The sequence below is a fragment of the Hippoglossus hippoglossus genome, chromosome 12, assembly GCF_009819705.1.
Source record: "Hippoglossus hippoglossus isolate fHipHip1 chromosome 12, fHipHip1.pri, whole genome shotgun sequence".
In the NCBI taxonomy this organism is placed as follows: Eukaryota; Metazoa; Chordata; class Actinopteri; order Pleuronectiformes; family Pleuronectidae; genus Hippoglossus; species Hippoglossus hippoglossus.
Window position 1 is genome coordinate 17,062,846 of NC_047162.1, and position 24,283 is coordinate 17,087,128.

Genomic DNA, 24,283 nt, shown 5'->3' on the forward strand with positions numbered 1-24,283 from the left:
GAAATCTGTGCAGTGTTTGTATGTGGAGAGATTGTGGGAAGGGGGTTGTGTGCACAAAGCTTATTTTCCTGAGAATGTCCATTTTATTACTCATGCCAACTTCCCCGTTGCCATAACTCTATTAAGCTTGTTGTAAGAGAACATTCACAGCGAGGACTATCGAGAGCTTCGGTATTGATCGTGAACTTTAGAGTTTTGCTTAAACTGCTTTGCCTCGAAGGTTTTTAATTAACCAAAACATCGGAACATATTAATTTGTTCAGTGCAAGGTTGGAAATCTATTATAGACAAGGCTTGGTGATAAAAACAGCCTTGCTCTTCAGTGTTGAAGCGAGTTTCTCCAGAACAGTTCCGACCTCCCCAGTTGTGTGGGGAGATTTATGGAAATCTGCACAGAGGTGAGGTAATGTGGAAATCCCAAAAATGTATGATATGACTTACAAGCGGACCCCTCTGCTGTGATAAGGGGTCCGTTTATAAACCAGGGTAATTACAATCACCCGCACGGAAACTTAGATTTGTAGGTCGTCGTTGTTCAATCTGAGGAGGTACATGGCCTTTAAAGCAATGCATACATATGACAGCTTCACCAAAGGGTCCGGAGTAATTTGAAAGGTTAATTAAAACACTGCCTGCCAGACGTTTTTGTTTGAAAAGATGTCAAAAGTACTAAGAAATACAGGAAACTATCAGACACCGAATAGTAATTAGTCTACTGTGGATTTAAAACGTTATTTCATCATTGTCAGGTTGCAGTGTTTTGTACAAGAGGCAATTGGCCACTTTTTCTAAATCATACGTATTGTGCAAGACAAATTATTTTTGTAACTGTACCTCGTTTACCAGAAGAATCCACCAGGAATAAGTTATTTAAGTCTTTATGGGGTTGGATCAGGGTCAGTGAGTCAGGTGTTACTGAATATAAATATTATAGCACATTTTGTGATCGTCGTTTAAATGTTTTTCTTTTGTATTTGGGTTTAAATTAATGAATTTGGACGCAGCCTGACTGAAGGGATGCTGTTCTCGGAGATGTGCGAACATGTTGGACATGTTCCCTTGCTTGGCAGCCATTTTGCAAGCTGGATAATTGTTCCCTCAAGGACAAACTCACATTTGGGTTTTTGGGACATCTGATGAAATCCCGAGCTGCTGATGTAAAGTTATTTTTGGGGGATGCTAATATCCTAGTTGCTTCTTTATGCCAAGTTTGCCACTGAAGTGTGTGCGTGGGGTCAGTCTGAGAGTCGAGGAGGATTAGAGCGCATGTACCTGTCAGGTTCTCCTTTCGGTTTCCTTTTTCTTTTTTTAGTACTGTTTCATATCATTTCTGTGTAAATCATAAAACTAGTCTACTTACATGATAAGTGCAACCATTCAGAGTAATAGTGTAATTATTGGGATTGTGAAGATTGTGTTTATGTGCAATTTCAAAAAAGCGACGGTGAAGAACAGTATTTGACATCAAATCCATTTCTGAGGTTTCACAATGTGCAACTGGAGGAAAAATGTATTTTTTCATGTGCCTCAGTGACAGACAGGAAACTGTATCTGTATTCCTACGCGTTAGTGAGGCAGCAGCTGATCAAGCAGGAGCAGCTCGAAGGTTTGCTCTTAGAGTGAAGGTGCACTTCAAAGGTCCAATCCAGTGTTAAATCTAGTGCCAATTAGGAGGCTCTTTATGCAGAGAGGTTTGGCTCCTCTCAGAAATTCTCATATACATATGCATTCAATTCACGACCACGTTCCTGAGCAGTGACATGTGCCCAGTTCCGAGCTGCTGTCCAGAGCTTGAAAACGCAGCTGCGTTGTTACCTCAGTAGAAAGAAAATGGGTGTTTTTGTACTGTTCATGAAAAAAAGAACAAAATAACTGGTGATATGTTGGCTCCTAGACTGTTAACTGGGATTTATCAAGGCCAATATTTTCAGTTTTTGGAGCCAGGGTTGTAAGTTTGACTTTGATCCCTAATACGTCCCATGGCGTAAATGTGCCTTCCATGTTTTCTCTTCAATCCCTGATCCTTTGTGTATTTACAGTCCAAACTAGTTGGGTAAAAACACAACACTGATGTGTTTTGTGTCTTTTTTCTTCTGAAAAAAGACACAAAGACACAGACTGAGCTAAGGCTGGGTCTGTCAACCTTTTCTTCGATAAGGTGGGATCTTAACTGCATAAGTGGGAATCGACATTGGTTTAAGAAACAAACCTATCGAAGAAAAGGTTGACAGACCTCAGCCTTAGCTCAGTCTTGTTCCTGCCGTGTTCGTCACACATCTGGCACCGATACACTTGGTGTTTGCCGTTCGCTGCACAACAAAAGTGTTGTTCTGATTTCCCCCACGAAACTGGAGATATTTCTGTAGCACACGACGTCAGAGAATTGTCTCTATAGCTACATAACAATAATCCAAATCTCATTATGTCTAAAACAATCTCCCTGTCAGCATCACTGACGGGTGTGTTGCAGCAGTTTGTTCATAGGGCGTTGGCGTTCTACACTGTGGCTGATTTCAGGCGTTAAATAATTGACAAACTGGCATCGGCCTGTCGTACTTTGATGAAAGTGGCATTTCGCTGGCCGGCACAGCTGGTTATGCCTTTCATTACGGCTCTGTGCAGCGGTGGCGGTCCCCGCGGATGGCAAACGTCGGAGAACAAAAGACGACACAATGCGATCACCCCGCTGTGGCTCGGATTTAGCGAGGTATCGGCACAGAATGGTGTCAGAGCTCAGCGGGAAAACAGTTTGATCAGTTCACTGTCTCTTTCACTTTGGTTGTTAGAGGCTTAAAGGCTGGAAACTTAACAGCCCCTGCAAACCCACGCAGGTGTCGTTATTTAGTTATTATTGGTGGAAGATGAAGACGAAGGTCTGCCGGGAGTTTGCCGAGATCACCTAAATCCTTTCCCGAGTGCTGCATTCACATCACATTACACCGAATGGAAATGCATGCAGTTGAATGGGAGAAACGGGACGTGCTGCGTTGCGTCGGGGTCACTGGGAATTTCCTGTCAGCTACAATATCTTCACGTGGAGAAAAGAACAACAGACGGATGAAGAAACTCGTCCCAAAATAACAGCAAAGCCCTCAGCTCAGGCTAATCCACATCCGACGTTAACGCAATTAATTAAATTCTTTATATGTTGGCGGGTCTCGAACGATTAATTATTTTTAGTGACTAAAAGTGAGATTTACAAGAGTGCAACATTTTAATATCGCCAGAGCGCCAATTGTTATCGTGCCTCACATAATTAAAAGTGGAAGAATAATGAATTCAAATCATCAATAGTGTAGTAGTGTCGTCAATCTTCAAAGACATTTGAGGCGGCTCTGATTAGGCGAAAGAGGGCAACTCACTCCACAGTCTGTTTCATGTCAACAGCAGCGTCCAGACAAAGTTGTGGGTAATGATGGAGTCTTGCCGCCCACCCCAACCCCCCATCCACCTGACCGTACCCCCCCCACCCCCACCCTCTTACGCCAGAGGGTGTGAAACCACTTTGGTTTAGCAGAGGACGCTCAGCCCGTGGTGGCAGCGAGAGCACGTGACCGTTACGCTGTGATTTCATTATTGCTGTTATCTGCGAATACAAAGCTGTCTTCTCCCCCACACAGACGGTGACAGTGACCTGATTTCGTTTTTGCATTTCAGTCGACTTGAAACATGACGGAATGGTTTGGCACAGAGGGCAGTGGAGTAGCAGCCGGAAGATTAGCGCCATCTTCTCTTTTTATTAAACTGAGAATCAATCTTGAATAGAGAATCTATTCAGAGCGGGAATTGTTCTTCAAACGCTTTTTTTATGTCACAAGTCCTTCAATGAATTCCCAAGCCTTTGTGGATCCTTTATGTTCCCAGATTTTTTTTTCTCATTAAATACCGACTTTTTAGACGCTGGGCACATCTCATCACCTTTGCATTTTTTTTGTTTGCAGGAGCACTTGAAAACTAGAGGACGGATTATAAAATAACTTGGTGGAAGGATGGTTTTTACATTTTGAAACCATTTCTCTGGGAATCTTTCATGGATCTTGATCAGACATGTTTAGGGGACTGGTAGTTGCAGTTGAGTGGCTGAGTGAGGTCAGGTTCTTTTGAGGTTGCAATGTGACTAATGGCCTTAGAATGAAGAGGTTCTTACTGTCTCTGGGTCATGTTAAAACATTTTCCTTCCGATTTCTGGCTACAAACATTTAAAGTGAAGATTACCTACATACACAACACAAGAGATTGTGTAGTTTAGTCATAGTTCATGAAAAATAACAGTAATTTGCCCGACACTATTTTCTAAACTAAGAACATAATTGTGACTGCATGTATTCAATCATGATAATACAAATAAAAGTCAGAAATATTTTGATACTGAACCTATCAAGAAATATATTTCTTTAGTTTTCTATTTCTTCTCGTCATTTAAAATGCGCTTGTAGAATCTAAAGCATGTAGAAACTTAATGTATCAACTCTGACAGCAAGATTGTGGGTTTAGTTTAACACAGAAAAAGTTTTTAGTTTCATTTCACGAAAAAACACAATCTTTCCATTACCTTAACCAAAGTGCTTTTAGTTGGTGCATCTCTGAACTTAATCCAAGCAGATGTTTCCACCGCAGTGACGTCGGGGAAGCAGTTTAGTTTCACTTTACTTCCGTGGCCCCGGAATGACAAAGGCTGCACTCGTAGATATGAATAAAGGAACAAAAGGGAATTTGAAGAACGTGTGTTTAATGTTGTGTAATGTGTTGAGGCTTGTTATAGAGGCAGCGGCCCACAGACTACACTCATTATTAATCAGCACGGGCCCAGGTCTGCAGCAGCCTGCACCCGGTGGCAGACATCTTCCCCACGCAGACATGACGACCTGACACAGTGGAACGATGTCACCCCTGGAGGGCAGCGTGGAATTGAGAAGCGCTCGCTCTGAAGCTACTTCTGGGACACGAAAATATCCCCATAAAAGAACTCTCGGTCTCCGACTGACGATTCAAATCTTCAACGGGCTGAATTAAGTATCAGAGACGGTCGAAATCCAACCCTGGAAGGACTAGTAAACATACGGAAATAGGTTCATGGCCAAAAACAATCACAAAGCCGGGCTGAGACGTCCGCGCTGGGAAACGGAGGCTGCGGCGGCCTCTTGCGGGACACATAAAAAGACAGATTTGCCACTTCGCCCATCTCTCTGTGGTCCTTTCCTCAAGCGCTCCCTGCATCAAGTAGATACTGTGCTGCCCCCCCCCTCCCTCCCGCTCCTCCCTCGCCCTCCTCTCCTTCCGACAGCTTCGGAGAGAGAAGGATGTCACACAGCCAGCCGCGGCGCTCACTTTGCATGTCCCCTGGCTAATTTCCCCCTCCAGTCCCGTTCCACTTGACAGGCATTCCTCCAAAAACCATTTAGAAGAACACTTTCATTTTCCGCTCCCTCTCCCCTTTACCTCATCAGTTTAAGGGAACCATTAAGAGCTTAAGTGCAAGCAGGCACACACCGCAGACACAGGGATCTTAATGAATACACTGTAGGTCTCATATTCCAGGTTCCTGTGAAGTCATCTGCTCGGCTGCTTTTCCCTTTTCTCATCCTTCCCTCCCCAAATTCCTCCTTGCAGCGGCTTTTAATGTGTGCATCATGAAATCCTCCCCGGAACTAAATTATTGAAGTCATCATTTCTGTGATCAAACAAGATAGGGGTTTTTAAAAAGGCTGAATTATTAAGAGGTTTTTTTTACGGTTAATAGAATGCTTTCTATTACTGTTTTCAAAACTCACGGGAGCGGGAGCAAGATCACGCTGCGCCTGTCAGACGATCACTCAAACGCTATTAATGAAGTGGCGGGGGGGGGGGGCCTAATGAGGGCAAGATTAATGTTTCTGACGAAACAAGGAGATCTGAAAACGTGCTTGTTTTTCACCGTTTCCCGAATGCGGCTGCTCAGACGACAATGCCGGCACAGCCCTCGGTGGAGGAGTATTTCCACTTATCCTCTGCAACAGCCTCTTTTCTCTATCTCAGCGCCGCAATTTCATGCCCTGCTCCGCGATTGCTGGGTCATCCTCAAAAGAACTCCTCCCGTGGTGGATGAGGATGCATGTAGTGGAATGTTGTAAACGTCGCTCTGTACCCGGGGGCGCTCCTCCCTATCGTACATGCAGTGATACAGTCATGCATACTCAACACAAACCGCGGTGAGTGGAGTATTATTAGCTGCCTCTGCAGCCCGGTCTGGGCCTGCAGCGAAGACAAACAGGGATCTTCTGTTTTACTGGAAATCACAACAAAAACAATACGAGAGTGAACAGAAGATTCTTTTTTAAAGTATATGCATGAGTGTGTGTTTGTGCCTCAGACGGAAAATGGGGGGGAAACAGCTCAGTGGCACCTTATATAAAAGATCCACCCCCTCTGTTGCCCTAAATTGAATTTTATAATCTCCTATACCAGCCCCCCTCTCCCTTTTACTGCAGGCTTTGGCAGCCGCTGTATTCTTCATCCTCTGATAACAGTAGCATCAAACCACCCACCTTCACTTGTTCTGTCGAAAACACCCCATCGTCTTATTCTGCCACGGTCTCTGTGACTGCACACACACACAAACACAAAGGAGAAGGTGCAGAAACTGAGAGGGAATAACTATCATGACATGACTGCACAACACAGACTTAGTGTAATTAAAACGAAACAACAGCTCACGCTGGATATTAAAGTTCCTTAGGGCTGTGAACCTGGGACACAGTGCAGGAACAGATGAGTCGATCAGTAGGAAAATAATCAGCAACAATTTTCATATTTGATCCATTTGACTCCAGATGGTGCATATTTCAATCAGATGCTAAAATAATGTGAAAACTGACGTTTAAATGGGAGATATTCTGCTCATATTTAGGTTCATACCACAGACTTTCATACCCAATAAATATCACAATCTACATTATTCTGAAACTTATTTGATCATCTACAGATTGCCTCTGTAGATCAATCCCTCAATCTCCAGGATTTGCTGATTCCGTGTTTTTAAAACTATTTTCTGACAGTTTATTAAAAATTGCTTGTTATATACTTTGTTTTTCATCTGGCAGATATTGTCTATTCCCTGTTGTGCCACAGTATGTACATGCATATTTATAATATGCAATATTTCTTAAGTTGCCAGTATCTTCAGAATCATGTAGTATTAAATCTATTCCACAGAATGATCTATAGTTCATGACTTTGTAACGCCTTCATCCTTTTGCTTCTTTCTGCTGAAAATATACTGTATATTTATTTCTTCCCCTCTCGTTGTCACATTCATTTTAATTTCACGAGGCTCCGGCTCTTTCTCTGCAAATGTTTGAATTATTAAAGTGTGGTTTTCAGGAGGGAGCACAGACATTTGTGAAGATCACATATTTTTTAATAGTGCCCTATAGGCATCGTGATTTTTCTGGAATCAGGCAGCAGCCACAGCCACCCACGGAGGCCATCGCTGTAGAATAGATTAGCACCGCCTAAAGTTGCTACTCGGAGTGACCCCCCCGCGAGTCTGAGAAGTTTACATGTGGTGCTATTGTTGTGAAGTATGTTTTTCTGTGTTCAGTCTGATTATCGTCTGATTAAGTGTAGACGTTGATTCGATTAAGTTGCTTGCATATGCTATTGCCGCATAATTGCATCCTGTCATATTAACTATAAGGAAACATTAAGAGTGAATATACTAGTCGCCCAGTGACAGCTGTGTCCCTGGCTGGGGGGGGGGAAGTCAGGAGGTATTATGAGTGAGGACGTTTCCCGAGGAATAAGAAGCAGCAACAACAGAAATAAAACTGCAATAAAAACTGTGCAGATAAGGTTGTGTCAAGCTGCAGTGAGAAACTGTTCAGCTGGGACAGATACAGGGAGAATAACAGCCGCTGCCAAACAGAGAAAACTACCAACATGCTCACAATGTCGTCGTGAGGAATGAAGTGTAGGAAACTCACCATCCCGTCGGATTTCTAAGGTGAATATCACCCATCATGTGTTACAGTATAGAGCAAGTCATCAATTCTATCTAAGTGTCTCTGGATGTTCTGCAGTTGATTGAGCTGAAGTGAAGACCTCCCCCTGGTTAGTGGTTTAATCAGATAAAAACAATCCATGATCATTTATGAAAATAATTGTTGCAGCACTTTACTGCATCGCCACATGGTCGTATAAAGCGATGAGCCAAAAACATGATGACCACTCGCAGATGAAGCAAATGACATTGATTATCCTGCCAGACACATATTGCACATTGAGTTGGAACAGCGGCATGTGAGGGACCAACATTACAACCAGGCACAAGAGGCCATAACGTTCAGAGCTCATCAGTTCATTTTATAATACCGCAGTGTATATAGTGTATCTCCAGGACGAGTCTTACTACAACACATAAAAATGTCACTGTTGTGTTGAGGTATGTGAAACGCAATTTGTTATGACATGCGATCGGGTGATTCTATGAATTCATATGCAGTTATTGGCTTTCTTTAGTGCCTGATAACTAGACAGCTTCAGAGTCAGGTGTCAGGGTAACGTTGTCTCCTGGCTTCTGCTCAGAGCTGCTGGATCGACAGCTCACAGCATCGCCTCTGGCTTTTGTTTTGGCTGCACATCTTCAATCAGTTGGTGCTAACTAGCACATATTAGCTTGGTTATTTGGCTTTTACCTCCGCCGAGGAGATTATGTTTATTAGGATGCAGGATAGATGCTGGATACTGGATGGATCTCCACAAAACGTGGTGGGAGGAACAGGTCGGGGTGGGAACCATTACATTTCGCTGCAGATCCAGGAAGTCCTTTAACTTTCATTGCAATATTGGATCTTTTGCAGCATTTTTGTTGATTTCTCAACAAAATCTGACATATTTAGGGGTTGATATTCATGATTACGTGAAATTGGGTGCAGATCCATATCAAAATGTGGGTTTCTTCTTTCACCCTGACAGTCTCAATGGAACCCATTCTAAAAATCTGGCAGGTCATTAAAACATAGCTTAGTAGTTTGTCTTTAATAATGAACAAATCCTTGAATACTGCAGCTAAATCTGATTGGACTGAGATTCCAGGTACAGGCCTACAGGTCCTACAAGCGTGTGGTTATTTACCCTTTTTTCTGTGAACCCAACAACAACCTTTAATCAGTTCTTGTTAAAACTAATGACGCGAGAAGCCCTTTAAGACTTTACCCAACTTCACACAAAGTGTATTAACTCCAGAACACCACACAGGAGCTCGCCACTTAAAACAGCAAACACACATAGATCAGCTTTCAAACGCCGGTGGGGGGGGGAAGAGCGTGTAGAGCTGGAGCTCGAGTGCTAAAAACCAAGCTTAACACGATTTGACATTAAGTTGTTGATCGATGTAGAAAAGTTCTCGCAGCCCATTAGACAGTTGCTGTTATTTCTTTGAACTTATTTAGTGGTTGAAACCGTTTTTCACTTCTAAGGAACAACTGCTTTTCCAGTTTGGAGCTGTTGAATCGCAGCGAACTGGGACTGGTTATCGTCACGGTAGTGTTTCTATTTCCACAACGCTCGAAAAAGGTCAGGATCATGATATCATTTGCGTTCTTTTTTCTGTTAAATGTCACATTACGACGGCTATTTGCTGTGACACTGTCACTAGCAGTTGCAGTAGGAGTGCTAATTGCACTATTACACCCTCTGGCAAGTGTCAACAGCCACTCCAGCGGGGAGGGGAGGGGAGGGGAGGGAAATGAAAACCATGGCTCCTGCAGCCATCTGGCAGTTCTTCAGGATCAAGTCCTGTCATGTCTGAAAGCCACAGATGATTTGAAAACGTGTGAGCGGGGGATCTGCACGAGGAACTTCCGACAAAGTATAGAAAGACAAGAGAAGATGCCTCGTAGTTTCCGCTGGTGTCCGAAGACATTAAACAGGGACAAGCACATTTTGGTTACTGGCACCGCTTCAGCGTGGCAGCAGGCTACCGGCGGAAATCATAACGAATGAATTTAAAGAGCTAAACTAAATTTTTTTTATGTAGGATTTAATTAAACATGCTCGTCCTTTTGGCCAGAAAACCAGAAACCGAGTCCCACTAGCCTGAAGACAAAACTGTGTTTGTTGGATTTATACGAGCGCTCAGCCGCCGGGCCTGTTACATTTGGATGCTGTTAAATTTCCATAGCACGTCTCCATTGTCAGAGAAATCCACTTTTGAATAATACAACTTTAAAGGATTTTTTTTTTTATCCTCTCATATTCAAACCAGGAAACTAATGAGAGATCATGAGCAGTTTGGCCCCAAGAGCCATAAAGACATGACAATTGACACGTCTATTTTTGCAATTCTGGGGATGGAAAATTATGTCATCTAATAGGAAGTCAGTTCTGTGGAATAATTGATACAATCCAACCCCCCCGATTCTTTTGAGAGCGATAGAAGTCTTTTGACAAGCAGCCTTTTTTTATCAAAAGGTCAAAGCCATTTCCGATTCGGGGGTTGCAAAGTGCGAGCGTAACTCTTCCCTCCTCTTTCAGTAAGTACCGAATTATCGCCGAGCGAGGCACCGGTCGTGCTGAGCAATGCCGACGCCCCGTACACAATAAAGTGGGAACGATCACATCATGCGTTAAGTAGATACAGATTGATGTCTGCGAGTGAAATAGTTGTGTGGATGTGACATTACGGCCCCATTATACCAGTCATTTTAACCAGCTCACGTTGGAGATGAAATACAGATGAGATTTAATGCACTTTAGTTTCGACTGAGCCGTATATTGCAAATATTATCAAGGCAACGCAGTCGCTTTTACATTTCTCTCTCTCATCGCTACGCCAGGTAAATTATGACAAGTACAGTTAAACCGGTGTTACTCATGAGCACAGACGCACAGTTAAATATAGAGTCAGGAGGTGATGTTCATCCATTTATCACAGGGTTGGTGGTTTGATTCCCCCACTGTCTACATTTCCTTGAGCAAGACACTGAATCGCAGTTCTCCTGATGCAGGGCAGCTCTGTTTGTGTGGATGTGTGGATGAGAGGGGCGTCGTTAAGGGCTTTGTCCATTAAGGTACATAAACACTATACAAACATTTATAATGTATGAGTGCGACTCAAGTTTTATCTTCATGGCTTCTCATATCAGTTAGTCTGCTGAGTATTTTTTTCCAACGGCCCAGTGTCCCGGACTTGTTTTGTCCAACTAATAATTCAAAACACAAAACTAATACAATTAAATTAGTTTTTTTAGACGTGTCACATTTGTGACACGTCTACAAAAAAAAATTTGTGATTTGTGACGTTGTGATTTAAATGTATCACGAATTAACAAATTGATATGATTGACAAGGACTAATTGACCAATTGCACTAAGTGTGTTACCCACTTAAAATGAGTTGTTAGCTTCCTTTGTCACATGGATCATCGTCCATTTGATCACCGAATTTTAAACTGTTAATTGGAAGAGACTTTTCTATTGTTGAACTCGAAGGGCGCGTTTCCCAGCCGAGGCTAACGTCCAAGTCTGGGTCTTAAATTCCTGGATTGGCCCATTTATCCGGATCCTCTCCAAAATCCATTAGTCGTCTTCCTTGGGTCATGTCCCGTCCCTTCACGGAGTTTCATGGGAATCAGTTGAGTAGCTTTGGGGTGATCCTGCTGACTGACGGACGAATGCAAACGAAAACAAGTGAATCCTTGTCACCTCCTTCGAAATACAAAGTCAAAGATCTGTAATAAATCTGTAATAATCTCAGTCTGTTAGGTTGATTAAAGGTTAATGTCTACTCGTATGCCAAGGAGTGATGTTTCACATATACATTATTCATACATTATGAAGCTATTGTAAAACACATTGACTTCCCTCTGGATATATTCAAAGTGTGTCGTTTTAAAATGCGGCTCTTAAATGCCTGTGATTCCTGTGAAGAATTCACTTTACATCCAGCTGTACCACTGCCATTAGGAATCTATCAGTATTCTTCACTCACCAGCAGCTCTGCATGGTCGAAATCAATTACCGAAGACACCACACACTCAGTGTATGAACTACAGCGGCACAGCGTTACGGATAAAGAATGGGCCTGTTTCAAAGGCTTAATTTGAGTTGACTTATGTCTCTTTTACTCCTAATAAAATAAGATTGCACCAATATCTGTCCGAACGAAATGTGCTCAATCATCTAAAAAGGTTTCTATCATGATTATTACAATGTGCAGGAGTCCATTTTAATTTACATCTGTCTCTCTTATTGATGCCAACATCCCCCCCGTCCTGCAACCGGGGGCCAGAATCCTGTCCGCTGGAAATAACGTAATAATAAAAGTGTTTACAACAATTCTATCACACTTAATCATATCACAATGCATTGTAATGCATGGAGACAGGCCCCTGAATTGAATTTCTGACTCAAGTACAGATTTTGATTCATGCGCAGATGTTTTACCAAGTCGATGTCGGTGGCAACGACACAGTCACGGTGACATTTTCACTGGAAGCTAATATTTAGTTTGTCTGAGTCGCTGCCTGCATGGTTTTGCACAATATTACATGATTTCACACACCAGACTCTGTTCCCTTGTGTGGCTCCGGTAATGAGTTATTCATGCTTATAAAATGTTGATTAATTGAACTGTCTCGGGCCACAGAAATAATACACATGAACTCTAATTTCGGACGACTTTTCCTTCCCTCTATTAGTTATTATTGGGTTATTTCGTACAGGAAGTCATTACGGTCCGTCCAACGCTTAGCCATTGAATTTCTCTGGTGAGAATAAAAGTCAATAGAAGAAAATTAGGAGGGAAAAGCCGGCTTCGGTTGTGTGGAACAAACGAAAGGTGCTTTTTATGCTTTTACTTTCATATGAGCCACTGTTCCCAAATAAAAAGCCTGATGCCCTTGAACAAAAAGCTTATTTTCATTCAAATTAAAATTAAAAACACAGTTGTAGAAAGGTTGTGTTAGTTTGGGAGAGAGGTGTTGAGGTGATGTCCAGAGCTGAGAAAAGAGGAAGCAGACACGACCAGAGCAGAAAACCCTGTGACGCTCTACTTCCAGCAGGACCCTGAGAGATACAGATTGACACAGATGCCGCAGTGGAAGTGTGCACAGTGCAAAGCTGATATGATGACAATTGTTATGCAAAATATAACATGAATATAAAGGAAATAATCTATGTTTAATGCAAATACAGTCGCCATCAGTAGAATGCAAAACTTCCACCAAGGCCAAACAATCCCACTGGAGTCCGTCTGGCTCTTAAAATAAAAAATTCTGTCAACCTGCACAGAGCTGCACAAACCACCAGACCTCAGCACGTCTGACTTGAATGCATGATTTCCTGAGAAAGTGATCAGTTCAGATCTTTTTTACATAATCTTGCTAGAAGACAGACAAGCTAGGAAGCAGACGAGATGAAACTATGCACAAGGTGATGCCATGTATTCACAGAGGACAGAGAGCCAGACAAGGCCGAGGCTCGTTCGCCGTCCCGCTGGTCTGAAGGAAGGGAAATGTTTCGTGAGTCTCTCTGTGTCGGACTTGTCGGCTGCAGAGTTGTTTACCTGAGCTCGGAGGCTGGAGGAGTCTGCAGCCGGCCTGGTGAGGCTCATTCAAACAGCTCCGGCTCTGCAGCCTCGCAGTGTGCGAGGTCGTGCGGAGTTGAGAGCGTAGATCACATGGTTCGTCGCCCTCTGCAGGAGTCTACGGTCCTGAGCTGCACTTCACAGACCCGTCACTGATATCCCTCCCCCCGATGCTTTCCACATAACCAGGGAAGGCTCCAGGGAAAGAAAATTGTTGTTTATTTCAAAATTGGTGGGTCACAGTGGGTGAGGGAAATGCCACTGCTTATTGCTGGTGAGTCACACACGTTGAATTGTTGCCTGTCCGCCTCCATTGTTGGTCTGTCCTCCTCCATTTGATTTCCCTCAAACCCAAATAACGTCACATCATCATCCTCATAGCAACACGCAGGTTAATCCCTCGTTGCATTTAGCTTTTTGAATTTGCCTGAAAGTCTGACTCACACGTGTAAAAGGGAGCAGGTGCAAATCAACATGTCACAGTCGGGGGGGCAGGTTGTGCCAGTAGATCTGATGCAGTTATGACCTTTCTGAGCAGCTGCTTTCCATTTAATGTCACATCTGACTCACAGACAAGCAACTGACACGATCCATGTTTAACTCAACATGATTCATTTCGATGTGGGAGGTTCCCTCCAGCTCACACATTCCACGAAAGTCACAGTTTCACCAAAGCTCCGCAACAGAGGTGGCAAAGGTGCAAAGTTAGCACAGTGGCATTTACGGTAAATGGACGGGATTCATACGTTGTTTTTCTGGACTTACTGATGACTCCGAGCGCTTCAAGTTGCAAGTCACATTCCTGCAGTGTTTCTATACGCTCAGCTCATCACTACGGCGACCGTGACGTCTCACACAAGCACGAATGGAAAGCACAACAACAGCAGAAGTGAGTGAAACGGCAATGAAACGAACACAAGTAACTTATTGTGGTCAAGTCGTGGACGTATGGGTGAAGCGAGCTGTCGTTGGTGAAAACCTGGACGGATCAGATGCAGCTTTAAATTAGATGTTTTGTCTCCAAGCACCTGAACCGTTTCATCGGCAACACCTGTTGTCGGTCACGTCCGTTGTGGTTGTGTTTCCATTGTGTGGCTTTTGCATTCCTGCTTTTTGTCGATGTGTTTGTGTTCAGTGTCTTCCCCAAGGACACTTTGGCATGTGCAGCAGAGGAACCATAGTAAACGTAATGATGGCGCTGCACCTGATTACTACTTATTAGTAAATCAGTCCTTTGTAATTTGCACAGGTGTCCTGCAGCTGTAGGGAAGAGTGTGGGCAGAACTGCTGAGGCCGACATGTCTTCACCTGCACAGATAACAAAGAGATGGGGGGGGAGAGAATAATGGAAGAGACGTGGAGAAAGAGGGAGTGAGGGGGAAACGGAGAGAGGGACAGTTGGGTGATGCTTATCTCCGTTGAAAAGATCCTCTTAATATCCTGTCGTACGTGAGGCAACACTCTTCTGTATTCCTCCATCTCAAGTGACTTCAAGCTTCCAGAGGCGATAATCACTGAACCTGTGTGACGATGAAACCCTTTTTTAGATTTGGTGAAAGACTTAAAAAAAACCCTGTTATCCAGGCACAGCCATATCCTCGTCAAGCTGATGTCAGCCCACTTATGTTTTAGCTAAGCTACACGTTGCCTAGCAACGCGGCACTAGAAAATCAAAGGCATAGAAAGTCTTTATTATTTTTGATGATGTTGTTAACCACAGAGGCTGAGATCACTGCTCCACCCAGGAAACACTCCGTCAGGAAGAGGTATTAATTCAATGACATGGCAGTTTGTGTTGCTCGGTGTTAGGACACGAGTAATGGACGACGCCCTGGTCCTGTCCTCCGGCACACGAGCAGAATACCTCTTTGGGAATTATCCCTCAGACGATACATGTGTCCTAACAAGGGCAAGAACGTATTGATTGCTTTGTTTTATGTACGTTTCCTTTGTTCCACACATGTGAAATAGATTTTTATTGTGAGCCACATGATGAATATATGCGGTCGGTGGGGGCGGAGGGGGGGGGCTGCTGCTGTTCCTGATGTGGTCATCCATCACCTGCATAAATCACAATCATCATAAATCATAACCCTCGAGATCAGATAAACATGCATGTGCATGCACTTACATAAACATGTGAGACTTTTCATCAGGGACGGGCTCCGTATGCTCGCTGCTACAACTCCAGCGTATGAGATTTCCTCCGGGAGACGTTCAGCTCTACCTCAGCACCGCGGTTTGCATCTCATGCTTAATGCACACACACAGAACCGCTCACTGTTTAACTTCAGATGATGATGTTCCTTCAGAGCGGTTCACTCTCTCCGGCCCACTTAACGCGCGAGTCTGTAAAGATTCTCCTCTAATGAAATACGTTTGGAGATGTCAGAGACGAAGATAGTGGGGGGGGGAGGGGGGACATAGTCAAGCTGTTAAACACATTTAGACTTTTCTCTAACATCTGACATCTTCATGCTATCAATTAAAAATAAATTTGAGTTAAAGAGAAATGCTGCCTCTTCCTAAAGAGACATTTTAGGCTTTTTTCTAGTTTTCCTTTCCTCGAGTGTGTTGTACAGGTTTTGAAAAGTTCTGCAAAGTTAAAAAGTCTGTGGTCAAAGATGTTTCACACAGAAGTAGATTCAAATGCACATTATGAACCGGACTATTAGCAGGTTAAACTCAATGGTGGCTGATGCTGCTGATGCTGAATGTTGCACTTGCTTTATATATTCATACATTCACGCTCTCAGCACTAATATTAATGTGTTTATACAGTAAATGTATATATTTAAAAAGAGATCTGGGATGCATTACAAAAGCAGAATAATATTAAATCCCACAGATATGTTGGTGGTGCTACAAGTCACGTAATTAATTTTCCCTGATACATGCATGGCATCATTAATATGCTGCGTTAATAGCCGGGCACAGCTGCTTTGACCTTGCCGAAAACAAAATTAGACGTGTTTGATGAACGACTTTTTGTCAGACCATTAGTGAAGGAAGTCCATTACTTCGCCTTTTTTTATTCCCACTGAACTCTGTCGTGTTCTCAGCGAGCGGCTCCCTCGTTACCTCAAACCATCTCCTGCAGATGTCTGTCCACGTCTCTTTCCTCACTTTGATTTCCGCTCTTTCACCGGCAACTGAGACATCAAACAGAAGTAAATCAATATGTAGATTTTTTTTGTTCTTCAAGCGAGAAATGTCACTTGGTCACGATTAGACACGGGACCGAGTGTGTGTTTGTGTGTCAGCGAGAGCTTAGGAGAAAGACTAAGTATCTGTGCTGCAGAGATCAAGAGCTTATTCAGGCATCAGCTCCCCCGGAAGACTTTACCTCGTATAATTGTTGTTCTCCTTTAAACAGGAATAAGCCTGGCTTTAATCTGTCCTTTTGTCTGTATCCTAAATGGAGATTAGAGCTGAGCCGTGTCTGTCATGATCTCAACTGACGTGTAGAATCTAAAAACGGGCACGCAAACACACACGTTTGCACATACGTGGCCGAAATGAGAGCAGCTGTGTTCATACGCACACCTTGATGTCGTCTCCAAAGTCGCAGTGCACCCGGTGAGTCGTTAACTTGACTGTTCACAAAGCCTCTGTATTCCCAGGTCTTTAGGGAAAGAAGGGGGAACATGGCAACTTCACACAAAGGGGGTGTGGAAGTGGAACAAGGTAATTGGAGCCCTGAGTGGAGTCGGAGGCTTGTGATTGCTCTGTGAGTGGCTGGCATATGTCCGTGTTACTTCCAGCTGTCCTGGCTCTGAGCAATCTAATGATCTTATGTCTGTATCCTGCTAATTAGTGTCCTAATTAAAAACACATAAAGGCGTTCGGGGGGGTGGATGTCGCTCTGGACATGTAACCTGTGTTCTTTAGAAAACCAGTGCTTCGTCACAGGAGGGTAATTCCTACATAGCAGGACAGCAGATGTTGTTTGCCTTTCAATTATGATTTTGATCATTTTTAGCTGATGTGTTATATTATCTAGGAGGTATTTCTCATCTGCATTTGTTTGTTAGTCTGCTATTTAGCTTGATTAAGCAAAATCTACTATGAAACTTGGTTGGATGGGATGTGGGTCAGAGAAGAACCAGTTAAATTTTGGATCAGGAGGCAGATCCAGGAATATTTTGTTCCCTTTCTCTAACATGCTCCTTAATTTCTCAGAAAAGTTATTAAAAGTTAACTTATTTTTATGTGTAAATTAAAAGAAATACTCACATTACTGCAAAAAATATGTTTGGTAAAATGTGACCAAACGCAATGAAAACAGACCTGATGGATAAATCGTGAAGAAGGTGAAACAATCTTGACTCGAACATCAGCCGACGCTGCCATTACGATCGGCGAGGGGGAAAGAAATTGGCGCTTCGTATTTGTGTGTGTGGGCGATGAGGAGAGTGTAACATTACTCAAATTAATGCGGCGCATAAATCAAACGTAAACGCCATATATCCATCATATTTTTCTACCGTTTGAGGTTTGAACGACTCTTTCAATTACATTATCTTTATGCTCTCTTCTTTCTCAGAGGTTTAATGGCGTTTCACTGTAGAATTATTGCCCCCAGCTGTTTATCTTGATGCCCTCCACCTCCAATATTTGCATAAAAGTAGTGGATCAAAGTGCATGTCGGCTTGTATTTTCTTTTTTGATGAATTCAAATTTACGCAACATCTGGATCGAGACCCGTGGCACCTTTTGTTTGTTTTCAAATTAATTATCAATATCATATTTTATCCCTTATTTAACCAAGCAGGTTCCATTAGGATACAATATCTGTTCTGCCAGAGAGGCCTGGTCGAGATGAAGCGATGAAATTAAAGTTTTGTATATAAATACAAGCAGGGACAAATAAAAACAGATACACGGACAGACATAGGGGAAACAATGGTAATATAAAAATAAATATAAACAATATAATATTGCCTTTCTATATAGCAGCTTTCAAAAACAAACATATCATAAAGTCTTTATTTGGACTTTGAACAGTTTTCATGCAGCAGTAAAAATCGGATCTGCAGTAGAAGAAACGAATCGCATGCAACCAGAATGCGCAGTTGCTGTAGATCTGCCTTATAGAACCTTATATGGTTTTGCTTATGGAATATAATCAATACTGGGTTATGGGAGTGCTGACCAGTAATATTCTCCAGAGCTGTGTAAAGGATGTATTTGGGCCGTGCATGTACTTTGATTAAATCCTTGTAGCCTTCATAAAGTACATAGTAATCTTCCAAGAGTTTACTTTGTTTTTTTCAAAGTGATGTTCACCACTACAGGGGACGAGTCCCTCTGAGGACTTCACTCCTTGAGCGTCTGCTGCTGTGACAGTGGAGACTACACGAGCCAAGTCCTCTCCCAGTATCAAGGCAACGTTGTCCAGCTGCCAGCTTCTCATAACTTCCTCCTCCAATAGCTCAGAGCTCGCGTTGCATAGAAATGCCATATTTGCAATAACATTCTCGAGGGTATGTGAGGTGACAAGATCTAAAATGGACAGTGAGTGTTTGTCCTTTAGGTAAAACTAAAATCCGGCTCCGCGCTCCAAACTTTGAGATCACACTGCAATTTTCGAGATGTGTCCTGACAGCTGGCTTGTCACTGGACATCGCATTAGCCCTGGCATTTCGTATTCCTGGTGTTTGCTGTGTGAGACAGTGACAGGGCTGCTCTGTGATCCTGAGCGGTAGTAATAACCAAAAAGCTTCACCTCTACCTCACACTGCCATCCTGAATTAGTGGTGAGGAAGAACCCTGGACCACAATGTTCTCCAAGTTTATCCTGGGCCTTTGCCAGCGAGAAGAAACTCCCACTTTTGGCCAAAGCAGAGGAAGCTGCCTCGGCCTTCGTTTTAGAGACAAACTGCTTTTGTGCTCCTTTCGTGGAAATGTCAGCAGGATTTTCAGATGTTGCCACAGGCAGGTGGAGGAGGACAAGTTATTCCTCAAATGCAGGTTGTGATGTTGTGGAAAGGCCACGAACGTTGCCCTAGAAAAGATTCTTGAAAAAGCAGCAGCAGTCAAACACAAAACCTCCCCTCGGTCTTTCTCGTCCCCGTCAAGGAAGCGAGCGGGAGGTCTTGAATCCCGGGGGCAGAAGGGATGAGCTTTGTCGGAGTGTGTTGAAATAAAACATCCTTAACTATCCGGTGCAGTCGTGCAAAGTGTCGTAGAAAAACTCAGTCTCCAGCTGATGGCTAAGAGCCATCAAACGGCTAATGAGTGTTTGCAAAGTAACCGTTTGAAAAGGTGCGAGCACTAGAGTGAATTACAACACTGCTCATTTGGCCAGACCCTTGAAGACAATCGTGTTTGAGAGGCATAATGAGTTTTGGCAAACAACAGCTCAGATATATGTGGAGTTGTGCGTCATTAGAGCAACAAAACGAAAGGAAAAACCAGAAACGACTCTTCTTGTGCAAATTGTGAGATTCTACCATCAAATCGCATCATAATGAGCCTCACGACAGTCGGCCGTGTGACCAGCGTCTTTCAAGCGAAGCAATCCTGCAGCCGCTCAGCGAGGAAGGACGAGGACATGTCTGGAATTTAGATTTTTAGATTATTCAGGTCCAACGTGGCCGAGAGTAAAAGCAAGACGTCAAATGTACCAATATATACGTCTATATATGTAAATACAGTACCAACAATAAACAGAGATATTCCAAGTTGTCATGTTTGGTGTAATCACAGGTTTCTTTATTATTCCAGATAAACAACACTGTCCATGCCAGCACCCGCACCACTACTGGTTTCAATGGGGCCACATTGAGTTTGGCTATCACTTACTGTGCCATTACACAGCATGTGGTGTTAGATGTGAGTTGTAATGGTGTGAATTATGGTTAAGTGATCTCAATGACACCCGCTGCCTCGTCTGTCAACTGGGCAGTTGAACTGGGGAGCCGGAGCTAATGCACTGGCCGGCGCACATCAGTCAATGTCGCCTACGTACTCAATCGCATCAAAGACTTTCAGGCTCAGTCTCTCTGGTTGTCAGTCATCCTGGTTTGTGGTTTCAGTGTCTCTGATCTTGTGTTTTTTGAAGTTTTGAAGCCTCCGTTTGTAGCGGTTGATTCAGGATTCACCTTCTGACCTCTCGGCTCCAGACCCAGACGATCAGGATTAGATATCAAGGTGAAGTGATAAGGTTTAGGACGATCGGTTGGTGAAGGCATCATGACCTTGAGAAGCTCTCGTCAGTATGTGCACAATGAATGGAAGTCAATGCAGTGTCCTAACAAGGATAGCTGCACAGACCCGTGTGTGTGTGTGTTTGCCTGCGGTGGCCTGCATCCCTCAGCGTTTGTGCTGCTTTCATCGGACTTGACATTAATGTGCGAGTGTGCACACAGCACAGCCCGGGCTTCTGTGCTGCGAGTTGTTTCCATGCTTGTGCCTGTGCACCGCTGAAAGTGTCCGAGGCACGACGACGTGCGCAGCTGTCTGCACTTCACTCACACTCCACCTGAGAGGTAGATAAAGAGTTGAGTGAAGACTTGTCAGCTTGTTTGATAAGGTTTGAATCAAAGTTCTGCTCTGGGCGCACTCGTCTGAGCCTCGCGTCGCAGAGATCTGCTTTCACACCGACAACAATCTCAGCCTGAGCAGCAAAAAAACGTTGAGCAGATTCTGAAAGCTTTGAGAATTGCTTAGACCGGCAAGACTCGCAGCATTTGTGTTATTAAGGCAACGTGGTTTTTTACCTGTAGCCAAGTCCCCAAATAGGCTCTTTTTTAAAGGTTAAGCCATAAAGTAGAGAGTTTCCAAGCACAAACGCTGAGAGGCAATCTGGGATATACTCGGCGGCGGTGCCCCCCGTCAGTGTGGAGATCACTTCTTAAATGGGAGCAGAATGTCAGAGTCTCTTATTAATTTGAAACAACATTTCCACGATGCCGAGGTGACCTGTGCGAGAGCGCTGACATTTAAAGGTCCCGAATTATTCACTTGTCATGATTTCTAATTTGGAATTTCTAGTGATGCAAATGTGTGAGGTGACGATAGATCATTTCCACTGAATGTGTTTCGTACTGCGTGAAGAGGTGTTACTACACATTACATCAGTGATAAATCCAAGAAATAACAGCTTGTCCAGGTATTTTATTTTAGCGTTATTGAAAAAGGTATTGAATAAAATACCATTATGTTTTTAAATTGCTACCTAGTCAGTACATAAAGGAGTTGTTGCCTTTATTATTTGCGTCTGCATCCTTCAGATAAAATAATACAAGATATACCTTCATAAATTGCCTAGAGAGGAAAGTTCAGTTTGACTCAGCAGTGCAGCGGCAAATGTTGAAATATAATAAAGAATCCGAAATAAATCAGATAAAAAATAACCATAACTCTATTCAATGCAATATAATCCTGTATTTGCACCACAGGGGCCAAATGCAGTTCATCAACATGTCTCTGGTGTGAGTGAAGAAAAGACGTTTTCCATTAAATATCTGTTGATAAGGTAAAACAGGGAAATGTATTCCTCTTCATAAAATCCATGTAGAAACTGTTCAGGATCAGCGCTCGACTGGAGGATAATTGAAATTTCAAATGTAGCGAACAATAGCTGACACGACGTGACGCAGGTAGACGGGTTCAATTGAACTTTTTTTTTTGTGTGTGATTATTTCGGCTTTAATTAACATTTTCCTAATGAAAGCTTGTTTCAGCGCCCGACACTGGGGAAGCCGCGCCACCTAAAGCCTTCCTGAGCTATCTGAGCACTTGATGTTTCATCATCTGCTTAATTGCTCACCCTAATTTGCTTCGCTGGCACCGTCGCAGCCCCATTGTGCTGTTATCAAATCACTGGGCACTGTAATTAACTTTACATTGTAACCACCACCTCTTGTAACTGCGACACACCAGCTGTTAAAGGGTTCTAACTTCGTTGTCTGTGTTTTGTCTTCTCCCCGGCAGAACGAGTACACGTGTCCGCGCCCCCTGCCCGGCGCCTGGCTGGGAGATGTGCCTACCATCCGTTAGCCTCAGGCCAAACAGGGATACAGGAGGGGCCACGTGTGACGAGAACAAGGATCCTACTCCAATTATCCACATCCGAGAATAAATTCAAGAACGCTCCTTCACGCTAAAGGAGGACAGCGATGAGGAGATAACACCGTCTTTTTCTTTTTGTTAAGATTTTATAACGTCCTTCGTTTGGCCTGTGGTCATCGATCATCAGCCGTGTTGCAGGTCGTCGTGTTCCCGCCACACAAGAGGACACGTTGTGGGGAACACAGTCCTGGTGGTGAATAGCAGAGCTTTGGGAGAACACTCATGAGCACTAATGGATGAGCAACATGGAAACTGTAGAGGTTATTGTCTCCATGAGGACAACGCGGCTTCGCTTGAAAAACACTGTACAGTTTCAAGAGGCTTTAAAAAGAGAAAAAGCTAAAGTGAGCAATGAATTGTTTGCACTGAACACGTAGCTCCGACCGCTGCGCTGACACGGCCGTGTGCAAACATGAAGTGGGTTTTGCATATTCTGATTCCACATGAAGCGTCGTGTTTGTCATCTTTCGATTTCGTTTTTTTTTTTAGTTTCGTGGAGAAAGACTAATCAAAGGCCAGGATGATGTAAATGTGCCTCACCGGAGCGGAAACTCTTACGACTCACTGGTTTTTCTCTGTGCACCTGTCAGTGAAGAGGGAACCCGCTTCTTCCGCTGGAAACCAAGTCAGCGGCTGGAAGATTGTTTGAAGCGTGTGGGAAAGTTACCGCAGGGAAGCAGGCGATCGCCCAGCCATTGACATCTGCTGAGGTTTCTTTTTAAAAGTTTGTGTCTAATCACAACCGCACCTCGACGATGTGGTTTGATTCGGACAGGGAACGGCAATCAGATGCAAAAGAAAGGGGGGGAAGAAAAAAGAGAAAAAGCTCCTATCGAGGGTAAATTGTACTTTTTCTGCAGTTGTAATGTTGTTAATGTTGTACTTTAATGAATATGTGTTTCTGCCATTTTCAACACCAAATACCAAAGAGCCAAACGGTGCGTTTTTCTGCCTTTGGCTCTCCAAACCATGGGCGGGCGACAGATCCCGGAATTTGTTCCCCGGGGAAAAATCAAAAGAAGCCTCAACTCCTCCTCCTCTCACGTTCCGGCAGTGCTCTTGTTACCGAATGGGCTTTTCTTTTTTTTCATGTGTGTAACGTGTACGTCTTCGTGAACAAAAACTCGCAACGGCAGTCTTCATTAGGAAGCTCTTGTCTGAAAGATAACTTTGATCCACTGCTGTACGTTTTTTATGACTTGTTATGTTTAACACACGCTTCACTTTCCCTGACGATAATCGGCCCCGACTCTCTCCCACCCACCCCCACCCCACCCCCACCCTTAATGAGAAAGCGAAGTTTCCTGCCGTGCGCCCCCCCCCCCGTCCATTAGACGTTCTTAATTACGTTCTGAGACGAGTTTAGTCGTGAATTCTTTGTTTCAACCTGCAAATCATCATATTTCTACGTCGGAAAATGCTAATTTTCTATTGTAAATTTCTGCTTTCCCCCCCCAACCCCCCTTGAATTTGTTGATATTTAGTAAGCACTTGTATTCTTTGTTCACTTTCAACAGTATGTTTTATAATGAAAATAATGACTTTACTGGTGAGCAATATGAATTGGTCAAATTAAACTATTCATTAATCATTTTTTTGTGTGTTGAAACTCTGTGTGTGTGTGTGTGAGAAGCATTTTTCT

At 43.4% G+C, this 24,283-nt stretch overlaps 1 protein-coding gene across 2 annotated transcripts in view; it reads left to right on the forward strand.

The window, feature by feature from the left end:
- The window catches only part of lrrtm4l1 (leucine rich repeat transmembrane neuronal 4 like 1), a 41,206-nt gene extending 17,221 nt beyond the window's left edge, over positions 1-23,985 (forward strand). The window contains exon 3 of one of the 2 annotated variants that reach the window (XR_004615701.1): positions 22,504-23,985. Coding sequence is in view for 1 of the 2 variants with exons in the window: in XM_034602918.1 (XP_034458809.1) it covers positions 22,504-22,569 (66 nt within the window). In the remaining variant the exon portion in view is untranslated. The remainder of the gene's footprint in view (positions 1-22,503) is intronic. The other variant, XM_034602918.1, reaches the window with a different exon arrangement.
- Positions 23,986-24,283: the final 298 nt, after the last annotated feature.